The following is a 19,305-nucleotide window of genomic DNA, read 5'->3' as shown; positions in this document are numbered from 1 at the left end:
GTAACTCTAGAAAATGTCTACATTTAGACAGCCCATGTCAGAGAACAGAATTTGCTAGCAGCACTTCAGAAGAAAGCCATGCCTACTTCCAGGATTCCCCACAAAATGGGAAATTCTGAAGCACACATGTAAATATTGGCGAGCCCAGGACACTGCCTCCAGATTTGTGACCACAGGAAACATCAGACTCTAAAGCCAGACTTTCTGGCAGCATGCCACCAGTAGATGCAGATTGCCAGAAGACCTGCTCAGCAATTGATTCAGCAGCTATCTGGAGTTATGGGCTCCAGAAAGCTTTATTTTCCTCTGGATCCTTTGGCAAGAACAGAAGGAATTGTAAGAAGCATGCATGCTCTTTCCTCACCTTCTTACTTCTCCCTTTTTTATATATATCCATGCCCATAGAAAAAGTGGCTCTGTTTTCTGTGTTGTGCCGCTACTATAAACATAATATTCAGGTGTAGCTTTGGAATCATTACATGTCTGTGAGGTCTGTTTATGAAGTCTCCATCTGACAACATGTCACTACTGGATGCACTTTAATTGCTGTCCCAGCCATTTCTGAGCTCAGCATGCTACATCTGAATCAGCAACAGTGTGTACTTTCAGGTATAAATATTAAAATGAAGAACAACAATAATGTTAAACCTCTGGACAAGGGGCAGAGGGATCTCGGAGGGCCATGTAGGGCAGAAGGGGAATCTCTGTCTTCCTCTCCCAGCTTCCCTTCTACTGCCAGCCTGACCTTATTGAAGTCCTGAGACTTCTCCACAGAGAATCCCCCGACAGACAGATGCTGCACTGTGAGGGAGCACTGCACCAAGAGCACCAGGACTCCCACCCAAAGTCCAGGGACTCTGCACATGTCTCCTCCTGCCCCTTCTCACTGAGGATGCAGTACTCCCACTACCCCACGGTGCAATGGCTCTGCCTGGGTACCGCTCTTTTGCCAACAGGGTGCCTTCAGTGCAAGGACTTGGCACATCCTCAGCTCCCAGAGAGGTGGCACACCATGCAGCCAAGCACTGCAGGACATTGAAAGCTTTCTCTGTTAAAAGTACAGATTTTGAGCCTGACCTGATAAATGTCATAGCTGAAGGGATACCCTGATACCAGTTTTCCTCTGTTCATTTTTGTAAGGCAAGGGGATAATGATCCCATTGTATGTACAGGTGGGATTATGCAGTTTGTTCTGTCATAGTCATGTCTCTGATGGGCATCAGAAGTTCCAGGAGAAGGAAAATAATTTGAATAAAGCTTTCTAAAGTGGTGGCTTGTTTAGGAGAAGTTAACTTTGCATGTACTTACATCTACTAAGACCACAAACCTTGATTATAAGTGAAAGCACAAACCACTATCCTTTTAAAGAGATAATTGGTCTATCTCTTAAGCACATTATCTGTGAAGTGAAACTTATTCACAGAGCTTCTGCACAACATAGTATTTTTTTATATATTAGTGAATCATATATATATATTAGTGAATCATATATATATTTATACATATATACATATATATACATATATGTACATACATGCATACATATATATATATGCAATTGACTCTATCAGGATCCCATTAATGTTCATTAAATATTAAATTAATAAATGTCTCTTCAGGAAATACAAAGCTGCTTAGACACATTTTCCTTTTATTTATTTTTTTCCTTTTGTCAGCATTTGTTTTTCATCTTTTTAACATAAAAAAATTTGGGCATTTTAATATGAAAGGCCACAGACAGCCCCACCATGGCCAGAGAAAGCAAGATAAGCAGAAAGTCAAATTTATCTTCTGTGATTTATAGTAAGTTTTGTTCACTGAATCTTGGCACTTGACCTTAGCTTGGATTCGCTTCACTGTCTCTGCATCCCACTCACATTGCTGTCTGTGATGGAGTGAATGGTTTTCCAGCACAGAGGGCTCTGAAGCCTTCAGTAAATTAGGATTACAGCCTTCAGAAACATTTGGCAAATTACAATAAATTTTGGGAGATCAGCAAGGCATTTCTCAATTGTTTCCCTTTGCAGGTTTGCAAAGCACATAATGTGCAAAGGTGTTTGCTCTTCCACTCCTGGTAGCCAGCTGACCTGCATGCAGACCCAGAGCTCTAGACTAGCAGGAACGCTACTCTGTGTGCTGCCTTTGCCTGGGGAAGAGTGCTGCTGGAGGGAATAAAGCAGAGAGATGGTGTAAATAGCAGGCAGGAAGTTAAAACGCAGGAGAAGGGCAGAGGATGGGGATCTGGTGGGGAATCCGGCTGTGACAGCAACAGGGGAGTGGTTGTAAGGGAAACAGATGGGAAGAAAGGCAGATGGGAGATTAGGATTCAAACACATAGTAATTGAAACTTTTTTAAATCAGATGGTCATGGAAAAATGTAGTCTGCTTCCAGTCACTTCTAGAGATTGAACTGGATGATCTCAAGAAGTCCCTTACAATAAATATTACTTTTTCTTTAGCATCAGCCAGCCAAATTGGAAGTGTTTCACTTCGCAGTGTATACAGTCAAAGGGTTTCCCTGACTAGACAAAGATGATTGTAGCAAAAAATGTACATAAAATCAGATCCCCATGAGAACCCAACAGAAAGGTTGTTTATTTATTTAAGGGGCCTTATATGAAATGCTACAAATAGGATTGGAATTTTTGAAATCAATATTTTCAAAATTTAAATCTTGTACTGCAATTTGCATGTAAGATTCTGTAGCTAGTATGGAAAAATTCACACATAAGAATTTAGAACCAAACTATCCATATTAACATTAATAAATTAAAAATAAAAAAACCAGCAACAAGAAAATCAAAACAAACGATCAACCACAGAGAAGAAACTTGTTTAAAGAACCTGCAGGAAAAAATAGCTTCAGAGTGGATGATAAATTCACAGAGCAGATAAAGCAGCACATAAGGAATCCACGTCTGCTAGACCAAGGCTTTGAATTAACTTTAGAAGATGGAGCCAGGAAGCAGCAAAGAGGATAAAATGAACCATGTGTCCTGAAATAATTAGATAATTCTCTGACAAAGCCCACACATTTTGGCTGGTTCAGGCCTGTTTCATGGCTGGCTCCCTGTGTTCCAATGTCCCTCACTCTGGTCTAAGTTCCTCTGCAACCACAAGCAGATGTTCTCTAGACTAAAATTCAGTGCAAAACAGAGAAAACAAGTTGTATTGAAGGTTTTAAACAACTAGTGGGGTCATTAACAATCTGCCCAGAGTTGATGATGCTTTGGAGACACTTTGAGTGCAGACACATAAGTATGAAGTAGGAAGGAGGAACCATTTTACAGATCTAAATAGATCACAGACTGTGCTCTTAAAACATCTCTGCACGTTCATGGGGGAAAACGCAAGGAAAACAGCGTATCTAGGTGATTATTTCTCAACATGTTGTACTCTTAAAAATGTTCATTTGTCATTGAGATGATTTATTGTGTTCTTCACTTGGAGCTATTGTCAGTCCACAAGAGCTGTTTCACTAATTTACAACAGTGTCAAATCAAAGTTTTACAGATCTGTTATTTTATCCAGATTATTTTTAGTGCAGGTGTTTTGCTTACACAGAAGGAAGCAGCAATATATTGTGATCAAAGAGGACTTGAAAGTCCAGAGTGCCAATGCCAGCTCTCCATCAGGTGCTAGCTGACTCATTGGCTTTTAATGTGTAACTAAGGGCTAGCAATAGAGGTAGCAGCTGATAAGACTGTCTCACTGAAGTTATCAGGAATGAACAAATGTTGGCCTAATGAATACTGATGCTGACTCAGTTAATGCTGCTAAAGCATTAGAAAATATTAATAAAAAAGTGTAGGGAATGTTACGATGTATTAACATCTCTCTCATTTCTGTGGATTAAATCGCTGTAGACCTACGGGAGCTGAGTGGTATTTTGAGGGGCTGAGCGGTGTTTTGAGGGGTTCAGCGGTGTTTTGAGGAGCTGAGCGGTATTTTGAGGGGCTGAGCAGTGTTTTGAGGGGCTGAGCGGTGTTTTGAGGGATTCAGCGGTGTTTTGAGGGGCTGAGCGGTGTTTTGAGGGGTTCAGCGGTGTTTTGAGGGGCTGAGCGGTGTTTTGAGGGGTTCAGCGGTGTTTTGAGGGGTTCAGCGGTGTTTTGAGGGGCTGAGCGGTGTTTTGAGGGGCTGAGCGGTATTTTGAGGGCCTGAGCGGTGTTTTGAGGGGCTGAGCGGTGTTTTGAGAGCCTGAGCGGTATTTTGAGGGGTTCAGCGGTGTTTTGAGGGCCTGAGCGGTGTTTTTAGGGGCTGAGCGGTGTTTTGAGGGGCTGAGCGGTATTTTGAGGGGCTGAGCGGTGTTTTGAGGGGTTCAGCGGTGTTTTGAGGGGCTGAGCGGTGTTTTGAGGGGTTCAGCGGTGTTTTGAGGGCCTGAGCGGTGTTTTGAGGGGCTGAGCGGTGTTTTGAGGGCCTGAGCGGTGTTTTGAGGGGTTCAGCGGTGTTTTGAGGGCCTGAGCGGTGTTTTGAGGGGCTGAGCGGTGTTTCGCGCCCCCGCCCCGGCCCGCCCCGGCCCCCGGGCGGCCAATGCACGGGCGGGGAGGCACTGCCGCCCGGGGAAGGAGCCGGGGAAAACATCAATCCCAACTTTCTCACCTTGACGGGAACGGAGCGCTCCCGATGTGTCCCCTCCCGCCGCCCTCCCTGCCGGCCCAGCCTCCCCAGGAGGGCCGTCCGACGGGCCGGGCTCGCCTCGCCAGCTGCCCCCTGTCCCTCTAGGGGGAGAAACCCGAGAAGGGGGGTGTCCCTGGGCACAGTCCCCTCGGTCCCCGCCGCCCGGAGCCGGGCTTGATGCGGCTGCCATGGGGCTGGGGGCTCCCCTCGGACCGCGCCTGCTGCGGGCAGGGCTGCTGCTCGCCCTCTGCCCCGCCGCCGCCAGCACCTGGGTGTGAGTAGCCGGGCTCGGGGTCAGGGTGGGAGGGCTGCGCCGAGCCCTCGTGTCCGTCGGGGCCCGGCGCTGACGCGGGGCTGTCTCCGCAGGTGGCTGGGCATCGCCGCCGCCGGCGGGCCCGAGAAGCCGGGCTGCGCCAGCCCTCCGCTGAGCCGGCGGCAGCAGGAGCTGTGCGAGCAGAAGCCGGAGCTGATGCCCGCGGTCCGGGAGGGAGCGCGCCTGGGGCTGCAGGAGTGCCGCAGCCAGTTCCGACACGAGCGCTGGGACTGCCGCTCGCCGCCCGCCGCCCGCCGCGGCCCCGCCGCCCTCGGGCAGCCGCTCAGCAGCGGTGAGTGACCTCCAGGCACGGCGGGAGGGACACGGGGCTGGCCCCGTTCTGGGTGTGCGTGGCCAGGAGCCCGCGGGGAGCGTCCCTGAGCCCCGGCGGCAGAGCCGGTCCCCGCCGCCGCCGCGGGAGCTACCGCGGGCACACCGAATGCACCGAGCGGACGAAACCTGCCCTTGTCTTTGCTACGCTGCTCTTGCTTCTTGTAATTTTCCCGTAGTACGTCCGTGGATGACACTGCCTCTGGTTAGATCTACTTAACTGTGTTGAAATGCTGTTGTTCTTAGGCTTAGGTTGGGTTTTATCCCCTTGTGTCATAGTTACTAAATAAGTGGGTCTATGACATATTATTTCGAAAAGATCACTTGCAGGTAAAAAAGTCTGTTCAGGGCACTAAATACAATGTGAAATGCTTTAAAATGTACCATATGTTCTCAGTTATGTGTCATTGATCAACACAGTAAAGCCAAAGCTGCTTTTTTTTTTTTTTTCTTTTTTGCATAAAATATTTATGAAATTGCTGGAATTTCCCCTGAAAAAAGGATGAGGTTTTTTGTATCAGATGTTGCACAAAAGATTTCCTGCAAGTTGCAAGGATCCTGTAACTTTTTTTTTTTTAGCTCCCTGGTAACTGAATGTGTGATAGACGCGTTTTTAAGTATTGGGGTACTTGCTTTGTGTTCATGCAATCTTCACTTTGTACTAAAAGAGGCTAAAGTCCCTTAGTTTTAATCATGGAAACGTAAAAAGTGATGCATATCCCAGAAAGGAAAGGGAAAAAAAGAAAATGAGAGTTTTCCCTGCTGTGTGGAGCCATATGTGTGTTAGTCCTTCTGTTCAACAGGAGGGACTGTTTCTGAAGACCCATAAATGAGTGCCACTATTCACCCACAAAGCTTCACTGGCGTGTACTGTAGAAGCCCTTTATGACGGTACCACCACCACAGACTCATACAGACATGAGAAACAAACAGGAATTTTTCTTCCCACTAGCAGGAGCTTTGGAGACTGGAAATAAATAGTTTTCACATCAGTGAAAATTGGCCCATTTCAGTAAAATTTCAGCTACATTTATTGACCACTCACTGATACTCAATTTGCTTAGAGTATGCTCTGCTTAACACAGTCTAAAGCTGTGTGCCACGTTATGCCAGAAGTTTCAGAGAATGGGACAGGCACAAGAAGCCCAGGCTGGTCCCTCCATGATTCTTCTGAGACATAGTGTAGCAAGGAAAGGCCTTTCGTGCTGCTGTCTTTCCCATGCCAGCTTATTCTAGGAAAAGCACATGGCCTAAAGATCTTTGTGCCATCCCGATTTCTGCCTGGTTTAAGATTTTTAGGGCTCTTTGAAACCTTTGTGAATTAGAAGAACGCTAACGTTTGCTAAATTTAGCATGAAGTAAGTTTTGGCCCTGTACCAAGTAACCTGGGATCATGACAGATCCTCTGAGATTTTAACTGACCTTTTCTTCTTCAAACCAATATGAATAGTGAAAAGCAGAGTGGAGAGTAAGGGGTTTGGAATGTGGTTAGCTTTGAGTTTGATTTTTTATTTATTATTTGGCTTGAAAATTTCCGTGGCAAATAAAATCCCTAATCAGATTTAGAAAGAAGTTACCAAAAAATTGCTTGGTACAAGTAGTGAGAAACAGCATCATTAATAACATGGTCATATGAGGAGGCCCTGAAGTCATTTTGGGGTATGAACATCCACTGCTTTGAACAAGTTAACACTACAGCCCAGGCCGTGATGACTTTAGACTTGTAACCGTGCTCTTTTAATAATCATCTGTCTTGTAAAGGCCCTGTGTGTAGCCCAGCCAGGAGGGCGACCGGGGGGAGTCACGGGGTGACATTTCACGCCTTGCCGTGCAGGCACGAAGGAGACGGCGTTCGTGTCGGCGGTGACGGCGGCAGGGCTGGTGCACTCGGTGACACGGTCGTGCAGCGCGGGGAACATGACCGAGTGCTCCTGCGATGTCACCCTGCGGCACGGCGGCTCGGCCAGCGAGGGCTGGCACTGGGGCGGCTGCTCCGACGACATCCACTATGGAATGGCCTTCAGCAGGACCTTCCTGGACGTGCCTTTCAAGAACGTAACAGGCAAGAGCGGAAGCGGACTGGCGGCGATGAACCTGCACAACAACGAGGCCGGGAGGCAGGTAGGTGTCATTCAGATGTGGCAGCACCTGCTCGGTGACCTTCATTGACAAAATGGCATCAGCCAAAGGAGGTGGGTTCCTGGCGTGAACAGCAGGAACATGATCAAAGAAACATGTACAAACTCAGAATCAGAGCTGGTTTTAACCAACTAATCTCTGTATGTTAAAATAAAATCCACAAAAATGTAGTGCTTAGGTAGCAAATTTATCTTAACTAGATATTTGATATTCAGTTGCAAACTTGAAATAGTCCTGTTATCAGCGTATAATGATATGATTTTGGTGACTGATTATTCTGTCACTATCATGACCTGCATTTTTAATTCTCTCTAATACTGAATGAGAAGGCCTCATTACTCATCTGCAGTCTGCAGTCCACACCTGCAGGTGCAAATTTAACGTTGTTCAAAGGGGAAATAAAGAGTTAATATTTTCTGTAAAAACATGGGATAGAAATGATACCTCCAAAGTAGATCATTGGTTAGGACATGTATCAAAGAAGTGAAAGGAGACTGATTTTAGATGGCTTCTTTTCATCCCAAAGAACTTCCAACCCAGGGCTGCTGAGGAAGACTCTGTGTTTGGGTGTATGACATTGGATTCTCCTTCCTGTCCTGCAGAGGATGTAAAATGGGGGCAGAAGTCACTTATACAGGGAGATGTGAGCCTGTAATCTAGTGCTTGGAGCTTACATCTGGCATGGCAGAGATTTGGAGCCTTGTTTTTACTTTAAAATTGCTTTCTCTGCTTTACCTTGGAGATTTTATCTTTAATGGTCTCTCTGGGCCCATAATACTTTAAATCTGTTCTGCTTAGTGACACAGTTTTAGCTAAAGGAAAAAAAAAAGAAAGGGAAAACCTCTGGTTTTGACTACGCGTTTTGATGGACCCATTGTGACTCCAGAATTTCCTGTAGCTGTAAGCAGGATCAGTGGGTTTTGCTTAACCAACTTTCCTATCTGCCATAGACAAGGAATAGCCATTGTAAGCCATCATAAGAGCCATGATGGTATAACTGAAAATTACTTTAATTTGAAGTAGTTTTTTATAGGTAATATGTGTTATTTCATATAAGCTATGTAGTTGGAAAAGCAGAAAGTCTTTCAGGTTCCTTCCACAATTCCATGGTACTGTGACAAAGACCCTTTTCATAACTGAATTAGATAAAGCAAACTTTAAACCTAAGTAAAAGCTGAGAACAGTTACTATTAATTTAATTAAGTGCCAGTCAGCTAAATAATCTCCAAGGAACGGTGATTGGTATCTTGTAGTAGGAGATGTTAATAAGAGAAACAGAAGATTAAATGATTATTTGCTTAAGGAAAAAGTATTGTTTATCATATTTTTAGAGTGAAATAGTTAAGGAAGAAATATATAGTCAGCTTCCATGCATAAATATTTTGTAATTTCTTGGCAAAATGTAGGACAAAACAAATATTTTGGTCACTGTCCAGAATGGAAAATAATGTTTATTGTTGGTACTTGGGATTTCTAGCAGCAATATTATCTGAAGTAAAGTTAGCATAACTCTTCCTTTTTTGTATTTTCAAATCTTAACTAGGAGATGCTGGAAAATGTTTGCCTTCATGTTTTGGGGCTTTCAAGAAGGATGTTTTGATCTCTTATGACCTTTTATAATAAATACTATCATGTTCCTGGTTTGGTGTCTTGCAAAAGAAGTCTTCCAGGGACAATACATCTGAGTTTGTTTGGAGTTAGTAACAGGACTGGTATGTGTAGAATTCTCTTGTTTCTCTCCTATTTCAGTACAAAACGTTGTTTTACACTTCCACATTTCATAGTTATCATATCAGCAACTAAAAATTTTATATTTTAAAACTCTGTGTCTTTTGAGTTGTCCACTAATCTGACTCAGAAAATTCAGATTGCATCCTTATTCTGTTACAAGAAAAGCATTCATCATCTTTTAGCATGGCAATTTTCAGTGTACTTAGATGTCCATATATGAATTGAGCTCTTCTGCTCCTTATAAAAAAGGATGTGGGGAGTCAGGCACTATGGGTTGAGTACCACAGTAGTCAACTATGGTAGTCATAAAAAAAAACTAAAAAAAAAAAATTTAAAAATACTAACAATAGTATTTTTTTACTGCTGGAAAAATTCTGCTCACTTTTCCACTTGTGGAAATTTATTTGATGTGAGACTTGTGTTCTCTCATTGAAAAACCTGGCTTATCAGAGAATTTGTTTTTGCTGATACTTGTGGATTGGTAAGAGACTCACCAGCAGTTAGAACTGTTCTTAAGTGATGCACCTCTGGTAGGACGTGCTTGTCTTCACCAGTGGCTGAAATTGGGACATTTGATTACAGGCATTGGTTCCTTTGACAAAACAACTACTGGCAGTCCTTGTCTCACAGCTGAGAACAGTGCCTGCAAACAGAAAGCTTAACTTGGAGGTGTTAAGCATTAACTGGCATTAGAGGGTATGCAAACTGTGATTCCATTGACACTCTTCATTGCTGCAAATCAGTCTCTGCTTTCTGCCTCCTCTGTCTGATCCAGCCACAGGTTCCCACCCTGTGCTGCTCCCTCTGTTAATTGCAATGGATCTGTGAAAGGAAGACAGTTTAAAAATGATCTTTCTCTCAGGTTTAATTTTCAAAAAGAGCGGTGTTCATCCCGTTCATCACTTAACCCCTCACTCTTGCTGTGTGTGTTGTACCACCAAGGCTGAGTGGTGGCAACAGGGGCAGGAGGAACTGCTCAGATGGGTTTGTGGCTGACCACAACACTTGTGGACCCAGCTCAGCTCCACACTGACCATTTCTCACAGGCTATCAGTCAGTTCCATACCCACCTAAGAAAACCTGTCACAACTTGCTCAGAACAACACATCTATCTGTCTATCCCCTAGGTTTCTGTAACAGTGCTCCTCTGGAGCTCTCCATGGAATTTTGTTTCATAGGGAGAATCCTCTCACTATTTCATGAATAACTGAATAGATTCCCATATGAATTTGAAGTGTGGAACAGAACACTGGTTGTGGAGTCAGTCTGGAAGTCGTGGTCCCAGTAACTCTGCAGTCACTGGGCACTGCTGAGACACAGGTGTGTGCTGCAGCTGTGTCACACCTGAAGGGTGGCTTTAGAGGCACGATCTTAGGTTTGTTTGCAACATCAGGAAAAGATGCCTAATCCCTAAATTTTTCCAGATGTTCAATTATGGGAACTTTTTAATTGAAGTTCACGTGGCAGACTGAGATGCAGCAGCATGTTCTGTGATCAAGCAAAGCAAAATGTCACCTCCCTGTGCTGGCAGCTTAAAGTATATTAGAGTCCAGGCTGAAAATTTGCCCAGCTTAGCAGCTAGAAAGCAAGACACTGAATCACATTTGTAGTTCCTGCATTCATCTTCTCATCCACACACTGCTAATGTATGCTGCATTTTTATATTTTGATATCAGTCTAAGACTTCAACATCAGTTTCTGCTCGTGTTTAGAAATGGTCTCCCTCTATTTTTGTTTAATTCATCCTCAGATGACTCTGAGTGTCATCTGCTGGGCTACCTGCCCACATGGAAGTAACTCACCCTTTGAACCAAGCAGGCATGTCCAGAGCTTCCTCTGATAATTTCTGGATCTTTCAGCCCTTAGTAAGTACTGCAGTGAAAACAAGGATTACATCTGTAACCTTATAAATCTAGTAGTACAATTTGATTTAAAACTACTTTGAGATTCTAGTTATTCAACAAAAATAAATTATCATTCAAAATTTGAAAAATACTACTAAATCCTCTCTATTTTTAAATTGTGTGCAAAATTTATCTTTTGATATTGTGTTTCTCTTATCCTTCACATTTTTATTAGGTCATCTCCCCTCTAGCAGACTTTTTGTCCTTTTATTTTAAATTCTTATCTGCCTCAATCACTCTTACATCTTAATGATTAATATTATGACTACCCAGTGATTTCACTATTGACAGATTCTCGAGGTATGAGCAAGGCCAAGTCTGTCTATTAAAGAGAAAGTAGTCTGTGTAGAAGAGATGGTAAGTATCTACCAGTGTTAACTAGTATGATTTGCCACATAAAGAGTCTGTATGTGCTCATGGGTGAGAGTTTGCTTGTTGCAATGTTTTTATTTCTTCCAGTAGTGCAGAAAAATCTCCAATTGCAAAAGCAGCCCACAGCACGTGGAAGTGTCTCCTGTACAGGTGCCTCTCTTCTCCAGGTTTAATTTGCAAAGGCTAATGGCTGTTCTAGGTCAGGGCCTATGCCTGCTCTTTCTTGTTAATGTTTTTTGTGAACATCTTGCATATTTGGCTTCCATAGTAACCTCCACCTACAAATCATTCCTGTTTATTCGCCAAAGATGTGACTCCAAGCAAACAGTTAAATCATGTGTTTTTTAAAATGTTTGTAGAATTTTGTCCAAATGTCAGCTCAAGATTGTGTACCTTTGGGGCAGAATGTGGCAGGAAGCCTCAATGCCCACTGAAACCAATGGAATAACCATGCTGGACTCATCCCCAGCTTCAGTGACCACAGTCACCCACATGAAAAGTCCCAGTTTAGCACACAGATTAGAAATAGCTCATTTGATTTGCCCTATTCCTTGGCTGGTTGTGGAATTTGTGCTGCCTGAGCTACCAATGTGGAGCCTGGGACTTGAGTTTTTTTCTGGTCCTGCAGAGGGCCAGTGGGGCTCGGTAGGATTTGAGGTCTCAGATCTCACTGAGAATCAAGAATCAAGAATCTGCTTCACTGAGAACCAGAATCAAGGCTTAGGAACTGGCACAAATGAAACTACTTTCACAGGTACAACCAGAGAAGGATATTTGTCTTCTCTTTTTTGAATTCAGTTTCAGAATGATATAGACTGACAGCAGTTAGTATCTGTGGAGGCTAAGGGATAAGTGAAGGCTTAGGATGAAATTTAATAAACATCTTGTAGTTGGGATGTTGGGTTTTCTTTTGTTTTCCCCATGTTTTGGTAAAAGTGGTTCCTCCAGAGAGGATTAATTTGAATATGCATTGGTCTTGATGTATGAGAAGTTTCCAGACAAACTTACTTGTGAGATAATTTAAAATCCACACTTACTGTTAAATTTCCCAATTGCTTTGATTTTGGAAATTAAATACGGGGGGAAAAGTTAATAAAATGTAAGATGGCAGCACGAGCTTTTCACATTACTAACCAATGGCCCATATGAGTCTACAGGATGTCTCAGAAGGTACATTAATGCAAATGTGAAACAAACCAAAAATGATGATATCTTGTGCTACATGTGTACATGTGTGGTTCTTCAGTGCCCTTTCCAAACTCTAATGTGAGGGTTGTCACAAGACTAATTGTATGATTTTATACCATGACTATTAGATGTTAGAGAAGGAAGTATTGTATTGATTGTCTCTTGAGTGTTTGAGTCAGTCTCTAGATAAAGATATGAGACAAAGGAAGTTACTGCTTGTTTACAGATTCCAGTTATTTGAGGCTTGATATCCTATAAACTGTGCCAAAATTGTTGTGTGTTATAAAAAGCTTAACACAGGCTTCAGATTCCCATTGTTGGTCAGAGCTTTACTGTTCAGCCCAGCCCTTGCTTCTGCATGGGCATGGAAAAGTAACTCAATTAAGGGTATTTAAGTGTTGTCAATAACTGTGTAAACCTTGCTAAAGCATTGAGAGTTTTAATTCAATATGAATGTAACTTCCTAATTGTGTGAAATAGAGCTATTATGAAACTGGAAACACTAGAAACCCATACTAGAACTAGTTAAGTCTAAATTAAAAGAACAGAGCTTAAGACTATAAGTGAGAAGCCCCTGAGATTTATTACAGAATACCTGAGCTGAAGACACATCTGCCAAACCATGGTGGGCCTTTTGATAGACTTTCTGTGAAGCTCAGAGATGTGGGCATCCTCCTGCTCTTTCCACAGTTTGCCCTGAGGTGCCTCCTCTTGTGCTGCTTTGGGTGCAGAGCCACATTGGTTGCCCAGGCACTGTTGTGTGACTTCAGCCATTCCTGTGGCCTTGGTTACAAACAGGGCTGTGAATGTTTAGTGGTCATCATGGTAGCTGTAAAGTGCCCTAAAAAGGCAATTTAACTGGGCATTTACTTGCCTGGTAAGTGTCTTCCAGCATAGGAAGGGTGCCTTGACCTGCCCTGTCCTTGCTTTCTTTTTCTGCTATTCCCCACTAGACCCTTTAACCCATGAGAGCCTTTTGCATTCCAGCAGTGGGAGGAGTGACTCAGGACATGTCATCCAGGTATTTAGGATCCTCCAGAATGGAAAGCCATCCAGAAATCACAGCTTTCACTGTTGTGGTCAGTATTGCTACATTACACCCATTGCAAACTGCAAACGAAGAGCACATCTGAAGATCATGCCTCTCACAGTGGGGGTCCAGGTCTGGAAACCTGGTTTGTAACACATGCTCTGACTTCCCTGTTACAGAAATGGCAGTGGCAGCTGCAATATTAAATACTTTGAGACCTCTGTGTTACTGATGTCAGGCAGCATTCCTGATGAATGAAAGACCAAATGTTGTTCTCCCTTTGCTTTCAGGCTGTAGCAAAGCTGATGTCTGTGGATTGCCGTTGTCATGGTGTTTCTGGGTCCTGTGCTGTGAAAACTTGTTGGAAAACCATGTCATCCTTTGAAAAGATTGGCCGCTTTTTAAAGGATAAGTATGAAAACAGCATACAAATATCAGACAGACTGAAAAAAAAGCTGCGCAGGAAAGAGAAAAGCCAGAGGAAAATCCCAATCGGGAAAGAGGACCTGCTGTATGTGAACAAATCACCCAATTACTGCGTCGAAGACCAAAGACTGGGGATCCCTGGCACTCAGGGCAGAGAATGTAACCGCACCTCGCAGGGGCCCGAGGGCTGTAACCTGCTGTGCTGTGGGCGCGGGTACAACACCCACGTCGTCAGGCACGTGGAAAGGTGCGAGTGCAAGTTTGTCTGGTGCTGCTACGTGCGCTGCAGGAGGTGCGAGACCATGACCGACGTACACACCTGCAAGTAAGATGAAGTACAGGAAACCTGGCCAGACCATCCACGCTGTGTGGTGCACTGGGGCAGCAATCACTGTTACCGTGTGGGATTTCAGAGGGATCGGCCTCGGGGGGAACAGGTTCTGCCGGACAACGGGGAGCCCAAGCATGCCGCGACCGAAACAGCTGAGCAAACACCAGGCTGCACGCAGGGACAGCTTAGACAGCAAAAAGGACTCCTGATGACACATTTGAACGTGTTACTCCATGAGCAGGGACAGATGCTAAACTTTTCAAGCGTTCAATAGACACGGTGTCCTGAAGATGCATGTGGTGGGTAGGTACAGTGGAGAAATGTCAAGATCTCATTGAGCCAGAGACAGAAGAGTTAAGAGAGTTTGCAGGACACATTGGATATAGTCCTTATGTCTGTGCTTTTAAAACTGGGACTAGATGGATCCACTAGATAGTTAATTTTTGCAGACTTCAGAAAAACCCACAAAGGTAGGGAAGGAGTTCAGCTGTTGACCACAAAGCATTTGCTTTGCAGCCGTTCAGAAAACTGCCTTCTGCATAATGTGCAGGAAAGTGTTGGGAAGTGAGGAACATGTGTGACTGCAGAGAGCTCAGCAGTGTCTGCTGGAAAAGCTATGCCCAGGGGAGAGAGGCAGGAGAACGTGAATGGGGTACCAAATAGCAGTCTCAGGATTTTTAACATGTTGTCCTTCAAACATGCAAGGGATAAGTCTGAGAAGGGACCAGTTTGACATTTGAAGGAAATAAAATCCTCTGCAGGCATTTCCTGAGTATCTGAGCACACGTTTTGTAAGTCAGCTGGTTGTCACCCCACTCTTGAATTCTATGCAATAACCTGCTGCATTCAACCATCTCACTGGTGGTTCACCATCATTATCAAAATTTACCACATGAGATTTAGACCAAAGGAATCTTCCATAAAGCAAAGGATTTTTTAAAACGTATTTTCTTTATAGAATCAGCAGCTAGAATTTTTCATTAGGTTGCATCCTCAGTAAGTTCAATGCACAGTGTAATTTATAGATTGACTCACACCACTAAAATATTTACACTGTTAATGATAACATTTTCTCTGTCTCCATATGTTGGCTTAATTTTATTTTACATCTGTGAAAGATTGTTTATTTTTATGCAGTGATTTAATGCCTGGCTTAAAAAGCATCATGTGAAAGGATTACTGTTGTTTAATTGTGCAAAGAACTATTTTTGATAAGACAAGAAAGTTTATATTTTGTAAATATTTAAATTATGCAAGTTATGTAAAAGGTTTCCAGAACTAATGTGATAAGACTACAGCCCTTGAGATTTGTTGGTTAGATATTTGTTGATATTGTAGTAGCCTTTAATTGATTTTTATTTGCATGTGCTGGGGGGAATGAGTCAGAGAACTGCATAAATGTTAGGGGTTTTTACCATCAGGGTGGTTATAACTATTGCAGTTCATACACACTGATGAGAAACACTATGACTTTGTAAATGATCAGTTAATTAGTATTATGCATACTTTCTTTTTCATTATTCTCTTAAATACATTTTACAAACACTGAAATCCCAGGTCCAGCAGTAAGTACTCCCACTGAAATCAAGGGAGCTTGGAAGGGTTTGCAATCCCTTTTTTTCTTTCATACTAACAGCCAGTTTTTAGAAAATTGTGACAGTTTGGCTGGGGCTTTCAAAGTTACTTTGAAGAATTCATTTCCTAGTTGTCAGTTATTTTCCCTGGAAAGATGGTGACCAGATTCTGAACTGTCACTCTTTATCGGATGTGTAGGTCAGGAAGAAGGAAACAAAATCTTCTGTGTTGTGGTATTTCATTGCGTTACGTGGATTATCTTAGGAACATCAGTTCAGCAACAGTGGAGTCCATTATCTGCTATTTGGACCTTTACTCCACATTGGCCAGTCCATCTCCATTGGCCTGACCAAATTATTATCTTGGGACCACAAAATCTGCTGTCTTTGGGAAGGGTGCTCAGCATGCCTCACTGTCACAGGAGGTTTCAACACCCTCTCTGTGAAAACTTGGTAGGGAGGACATACCATGGTGGAAGACCCTGAAGAGAAAGTTGTGACCCAGGCTGTTTCCACCGTGAAAGTAAACCCACAGGTTCCTCAAGCTGTGCCACAGGACTGACTGGCAGCAAGGATGGATGATGACAAAAAAGCACTAAGTCCAGACAGAACAGTATCATACTCTCTGCTGAGACCATGTTTGGGATAATACAATTTTGACCACTTAAATAACCTTGAAATATTATTTGAACTCCAGTAGTTGTTTTGGGTTTGTTTTTTTTTCCTGTTCACTGACTTAAAGATCGGCAAGAGAAAGAGAATTAAGTAGCTGCTTTGGCTGCCTCCAGGGATCAACAACTTCCCAAAGGATGGAGTGATTTCCATACATTTTACATAGCAGGCCATGTAGTTGGACTATTACAGTGCTCTGTGCCGATCCCTACCTCTCTCCACATATATTTTAATGCCATGAAACATTGTTTTCATATCTGCATATTTCAAATGATGATAAACAGATGATTTTCATTTTACTAATATACTACAAAACACAAGGTATAGCTGTCTACATGGTGGCCTAGGTCTTTTTTAGGCACTTATGAGAACTAAGATATAAAAGTCAGAAATCAAGACATCCACCAAGGTTTTCAATGAGATGATTCACCTACCAAGATCTGGGAACTTGAGGCTGTACAGACAAAAACAGGCAGAAAAGGATAAGTAGAGAAGATTGTTGTAGCATTTGGTAGGAAAAAACATTTTTGCAAGCTATGTTCCACAGAAGATAGCAGTCTCTTCCACTGCCATTGATCAAGCCCAAAGAGGAGTCATGACTCCTTCTCAGTTAGAGTTTCATTTTTCATGTTTTTGCATGAGCCTGCAGCTATATCATGCTATGGACAACCCTAAGAAAGATACAGACCTTTCTGAGGCAACAGGTGATTACATATTTAGAGATTATAGGAATCAAAATACAAGATTAAAGGAACTGGTTTGCAAGTTCTGGACAGGAGAACATAGGGAAAGGAAGAATGTAAAAAGATACCTAAATGGAGAGTCATCAGTTTTTAACTTGGTAAAAAGTAATTGTTAATTTTCAGCTACGAAGATTTGGACGGCACATGAGTCAGCCCACCTAGATGGACAGTTCAGCAGAAGTGATCTCTGAGGAATCTGTTTTAACCTATGAATCTATGAAGGATGCCTTAGATCTTTGTAACTTTGAAAGGGATAACTACAGAGGCAGCAGAGGAGGAACTAAAAGTGGCTTTAATGTTATCAGAAATGCAAAGAAACAACTTGAGCAGAGCATGTTCTCTCTTAACATTCTTCATTTTTTTCACCCCCCAGGGAGGCAGGAGCAGGATGTGGCTGAAGCTCAGGTGTTTGTGCCCTGTTGTCCTGTTGCTCAGAGGGTGAGAAGCAGTGTCCCTCGTATCCCTTGTACAGCATCAGGAGCCACTGACACCCCATGGTATCACAGAACAGGTCAGGAGCTGTTCTCACACTTTCCTGCTTCAGCCTCAAAGTTCCCATCCAGCCTTACAGGCTTCTTCAAGTTTCTTTAACAGGCCCCTTGGATTAAGGCTAGGCTATGGCCCTACAGCCTTAAAACTGAAGAGGATTTCATCAATAAAAAGCCCTTTGCTCAGTATCCACCTTAGCCATGACCCAAGTCAGCTGGGGGGGCACCGCAGCCCTTTCTATCCTTACACAGGAAAGTCAGTCAGCACTTAGGGTGGCAGTATTATTTCCCCTTCTGAAATTACCCACCTGGCCTCTTACTTTATTAATACACTTATTCTTGAGAAACACTCAGACTGCAGCAAACCCAAACAGTTCAGGAGACATTACATACACATCAAGCATTTAGCAGTCAATTCAATGTTTGAGGAAAGTGCCACAGTAAGAGAGCTGGAAAGCAAAACATGCTGAGCAAAATAAAGCTTTTTCCAAACTGGCAACCAGGAAACTAAGGCTGTAAAAGGGTCTGCTTTTTTCCAGAAGAAGGAAGAAAAATTGGATCACGAAGGACACTGGGGAAGGTCCAGAGGCATCAAGGCATAAAGCCCCTTCAGTTTATTTCTTAGGACTCCTATTAATCCATATAAAGCAGCACTAGTAAAGCAGTTGAGAGCTGTGGTTTACGTTGAAGTCATGTTCAGGCACTTTGAATCTCAGCTGGGTCTTCCTTGGTGAAAATTAAGTTGAATCCTTCTTGTGTCCTTCCCCCTCTCTTCTCACAGCTCTACCTTTTCAGGTAGACATACCGCACAACCTTTTTATTGCCCTTCCCTTGTTACTCCATTCTCAACAAGTCTGCATGATGTTGCAAATGTTCCCATCACCTTACATTGGAAAATATGGATCCTGGAGCTTTGTCACACACAGGTATTCACACACCTGTACCTTTGTCTTTGTAACTGATTTCCTATCTCCAGCTGGAGAGGCCAGAACAGTCATCTTTGTGCTTAGCAACTCAAATGAAATGCAGATAGATTACCAGAAAGTCTTGCTAATAAGATTCAGAGTTCATCTCAGCAGCAGGATCCCCACTCAAGGCTGAGGGGGCAGGACCAGATCTTGCAGCAAGTCAAGGAGGCATGATGGTGGAGAAAAGCAAGGAGATCCCATTTGTGTGGCCACACCAGTACAACTTCCAAATATTTGGTAAGTCTTATTAAATATGAAACCATACAGCTGTGAGGACACTGCTTAGAGAGTAAGAGGAAGATTTCCATCAAAATTGTAAGAATCAAATTATTTAAGATGTGACAAAAATAATTCTACCACATTGTCTTAAAATTCATTGTTTAAAAGGTTTGTTGCAAGTCCAACCTTAAGGGGTTAAGAGTATCATGATATATTTACTCAACTTGGATTGATAATAAAGGCACACATTCTTCATTTAA

General features: G+C 43.0%; 1 protein-coding gene and 1 long non-coding RNA gene across 2 annotated transcripts in view; one reads left to right on the top strand and one right to left on the bottom strand.

The window, feature by feature from the left end:
* The window catches only part of LOC147653477 (uncharacterized), a 17,916-nt gene extending 13,025 nt beyond the window's left edge, over positions 1–4,891 (bottom strand). Inside the window, exon 1 of the long non-coding RNA XR_015286240.1 lies at positions 4,600–4,891. This is a non-coding gene — a long non-coding RNA (uncharacterized LOC147653477). The remainder of the gene's footprint in view (positions 1–4,599) is intronic.
* Positions 4,363–19,305, top strand: WNT16 (Wnt family member 16). The gene is made up of 4 exons (XM_086887001.1): positions 4,363–4,891; positions 4,984–5,222; positions 7,095–7,381; positions 13,915–19,305. The coding sequence occupies exons 1-4, from the start codon at positions 4,806–4,808 to the stop codon at positions 14,377–14,379; spliced, it is 1,077 nt and encodes a 358-aa protein (XP_086743127.1). The 5' UTR covers positions 4,363–4,805; the 3' UTR covers positions 14,380–19,305.

The sequence above is a fragment of the Cyanistes caeruleus genome, chromosome 4 (genome assembly GCF_971803275.1).
Source record: "Cyanistes caeruleus chromosome 4, bCyaCae1.hap1.1, whole genome shotgun sequence".
NCBI classification, from domain to species: Eukaryota; Metazoa; Chordata; class Aves; order Passeriformes; family Paridae; genus Cyanistes; species Cyanistes caeruleus.
This window is presented reverse-complemented; position numbering and strand designations above follow the sequence as displayed.

What these genes read in the sequence shown, in the direction of transcription:
- WNT16 (XM_086887001.1), top strand. Translation starts at nt 4,806, where the DNA reads ATGGGGCTGGGGGCTCCCCTCGGACCGCGCCTGCTGCGGGCAGGGCTG. An exon ending in CGGGCAGCCGCTCAGCAGCG is followed by an intron (nt 5,223 to 7,094) that starts GTGAGTGACCTC and finishes CTTGCCGTGCAG; the next exon opens with GCACGAAGGAGACGGCGTTC. An exon ending in ACAACGAGGCCGGGAGGCAG is followed by an intron (nt 7,382 to 13,914) that starts GTAGGTGTCATT and finishes CTTTGCTTTCAG; the next exon opens with GCTGTAGCAAAGCTGATGTC.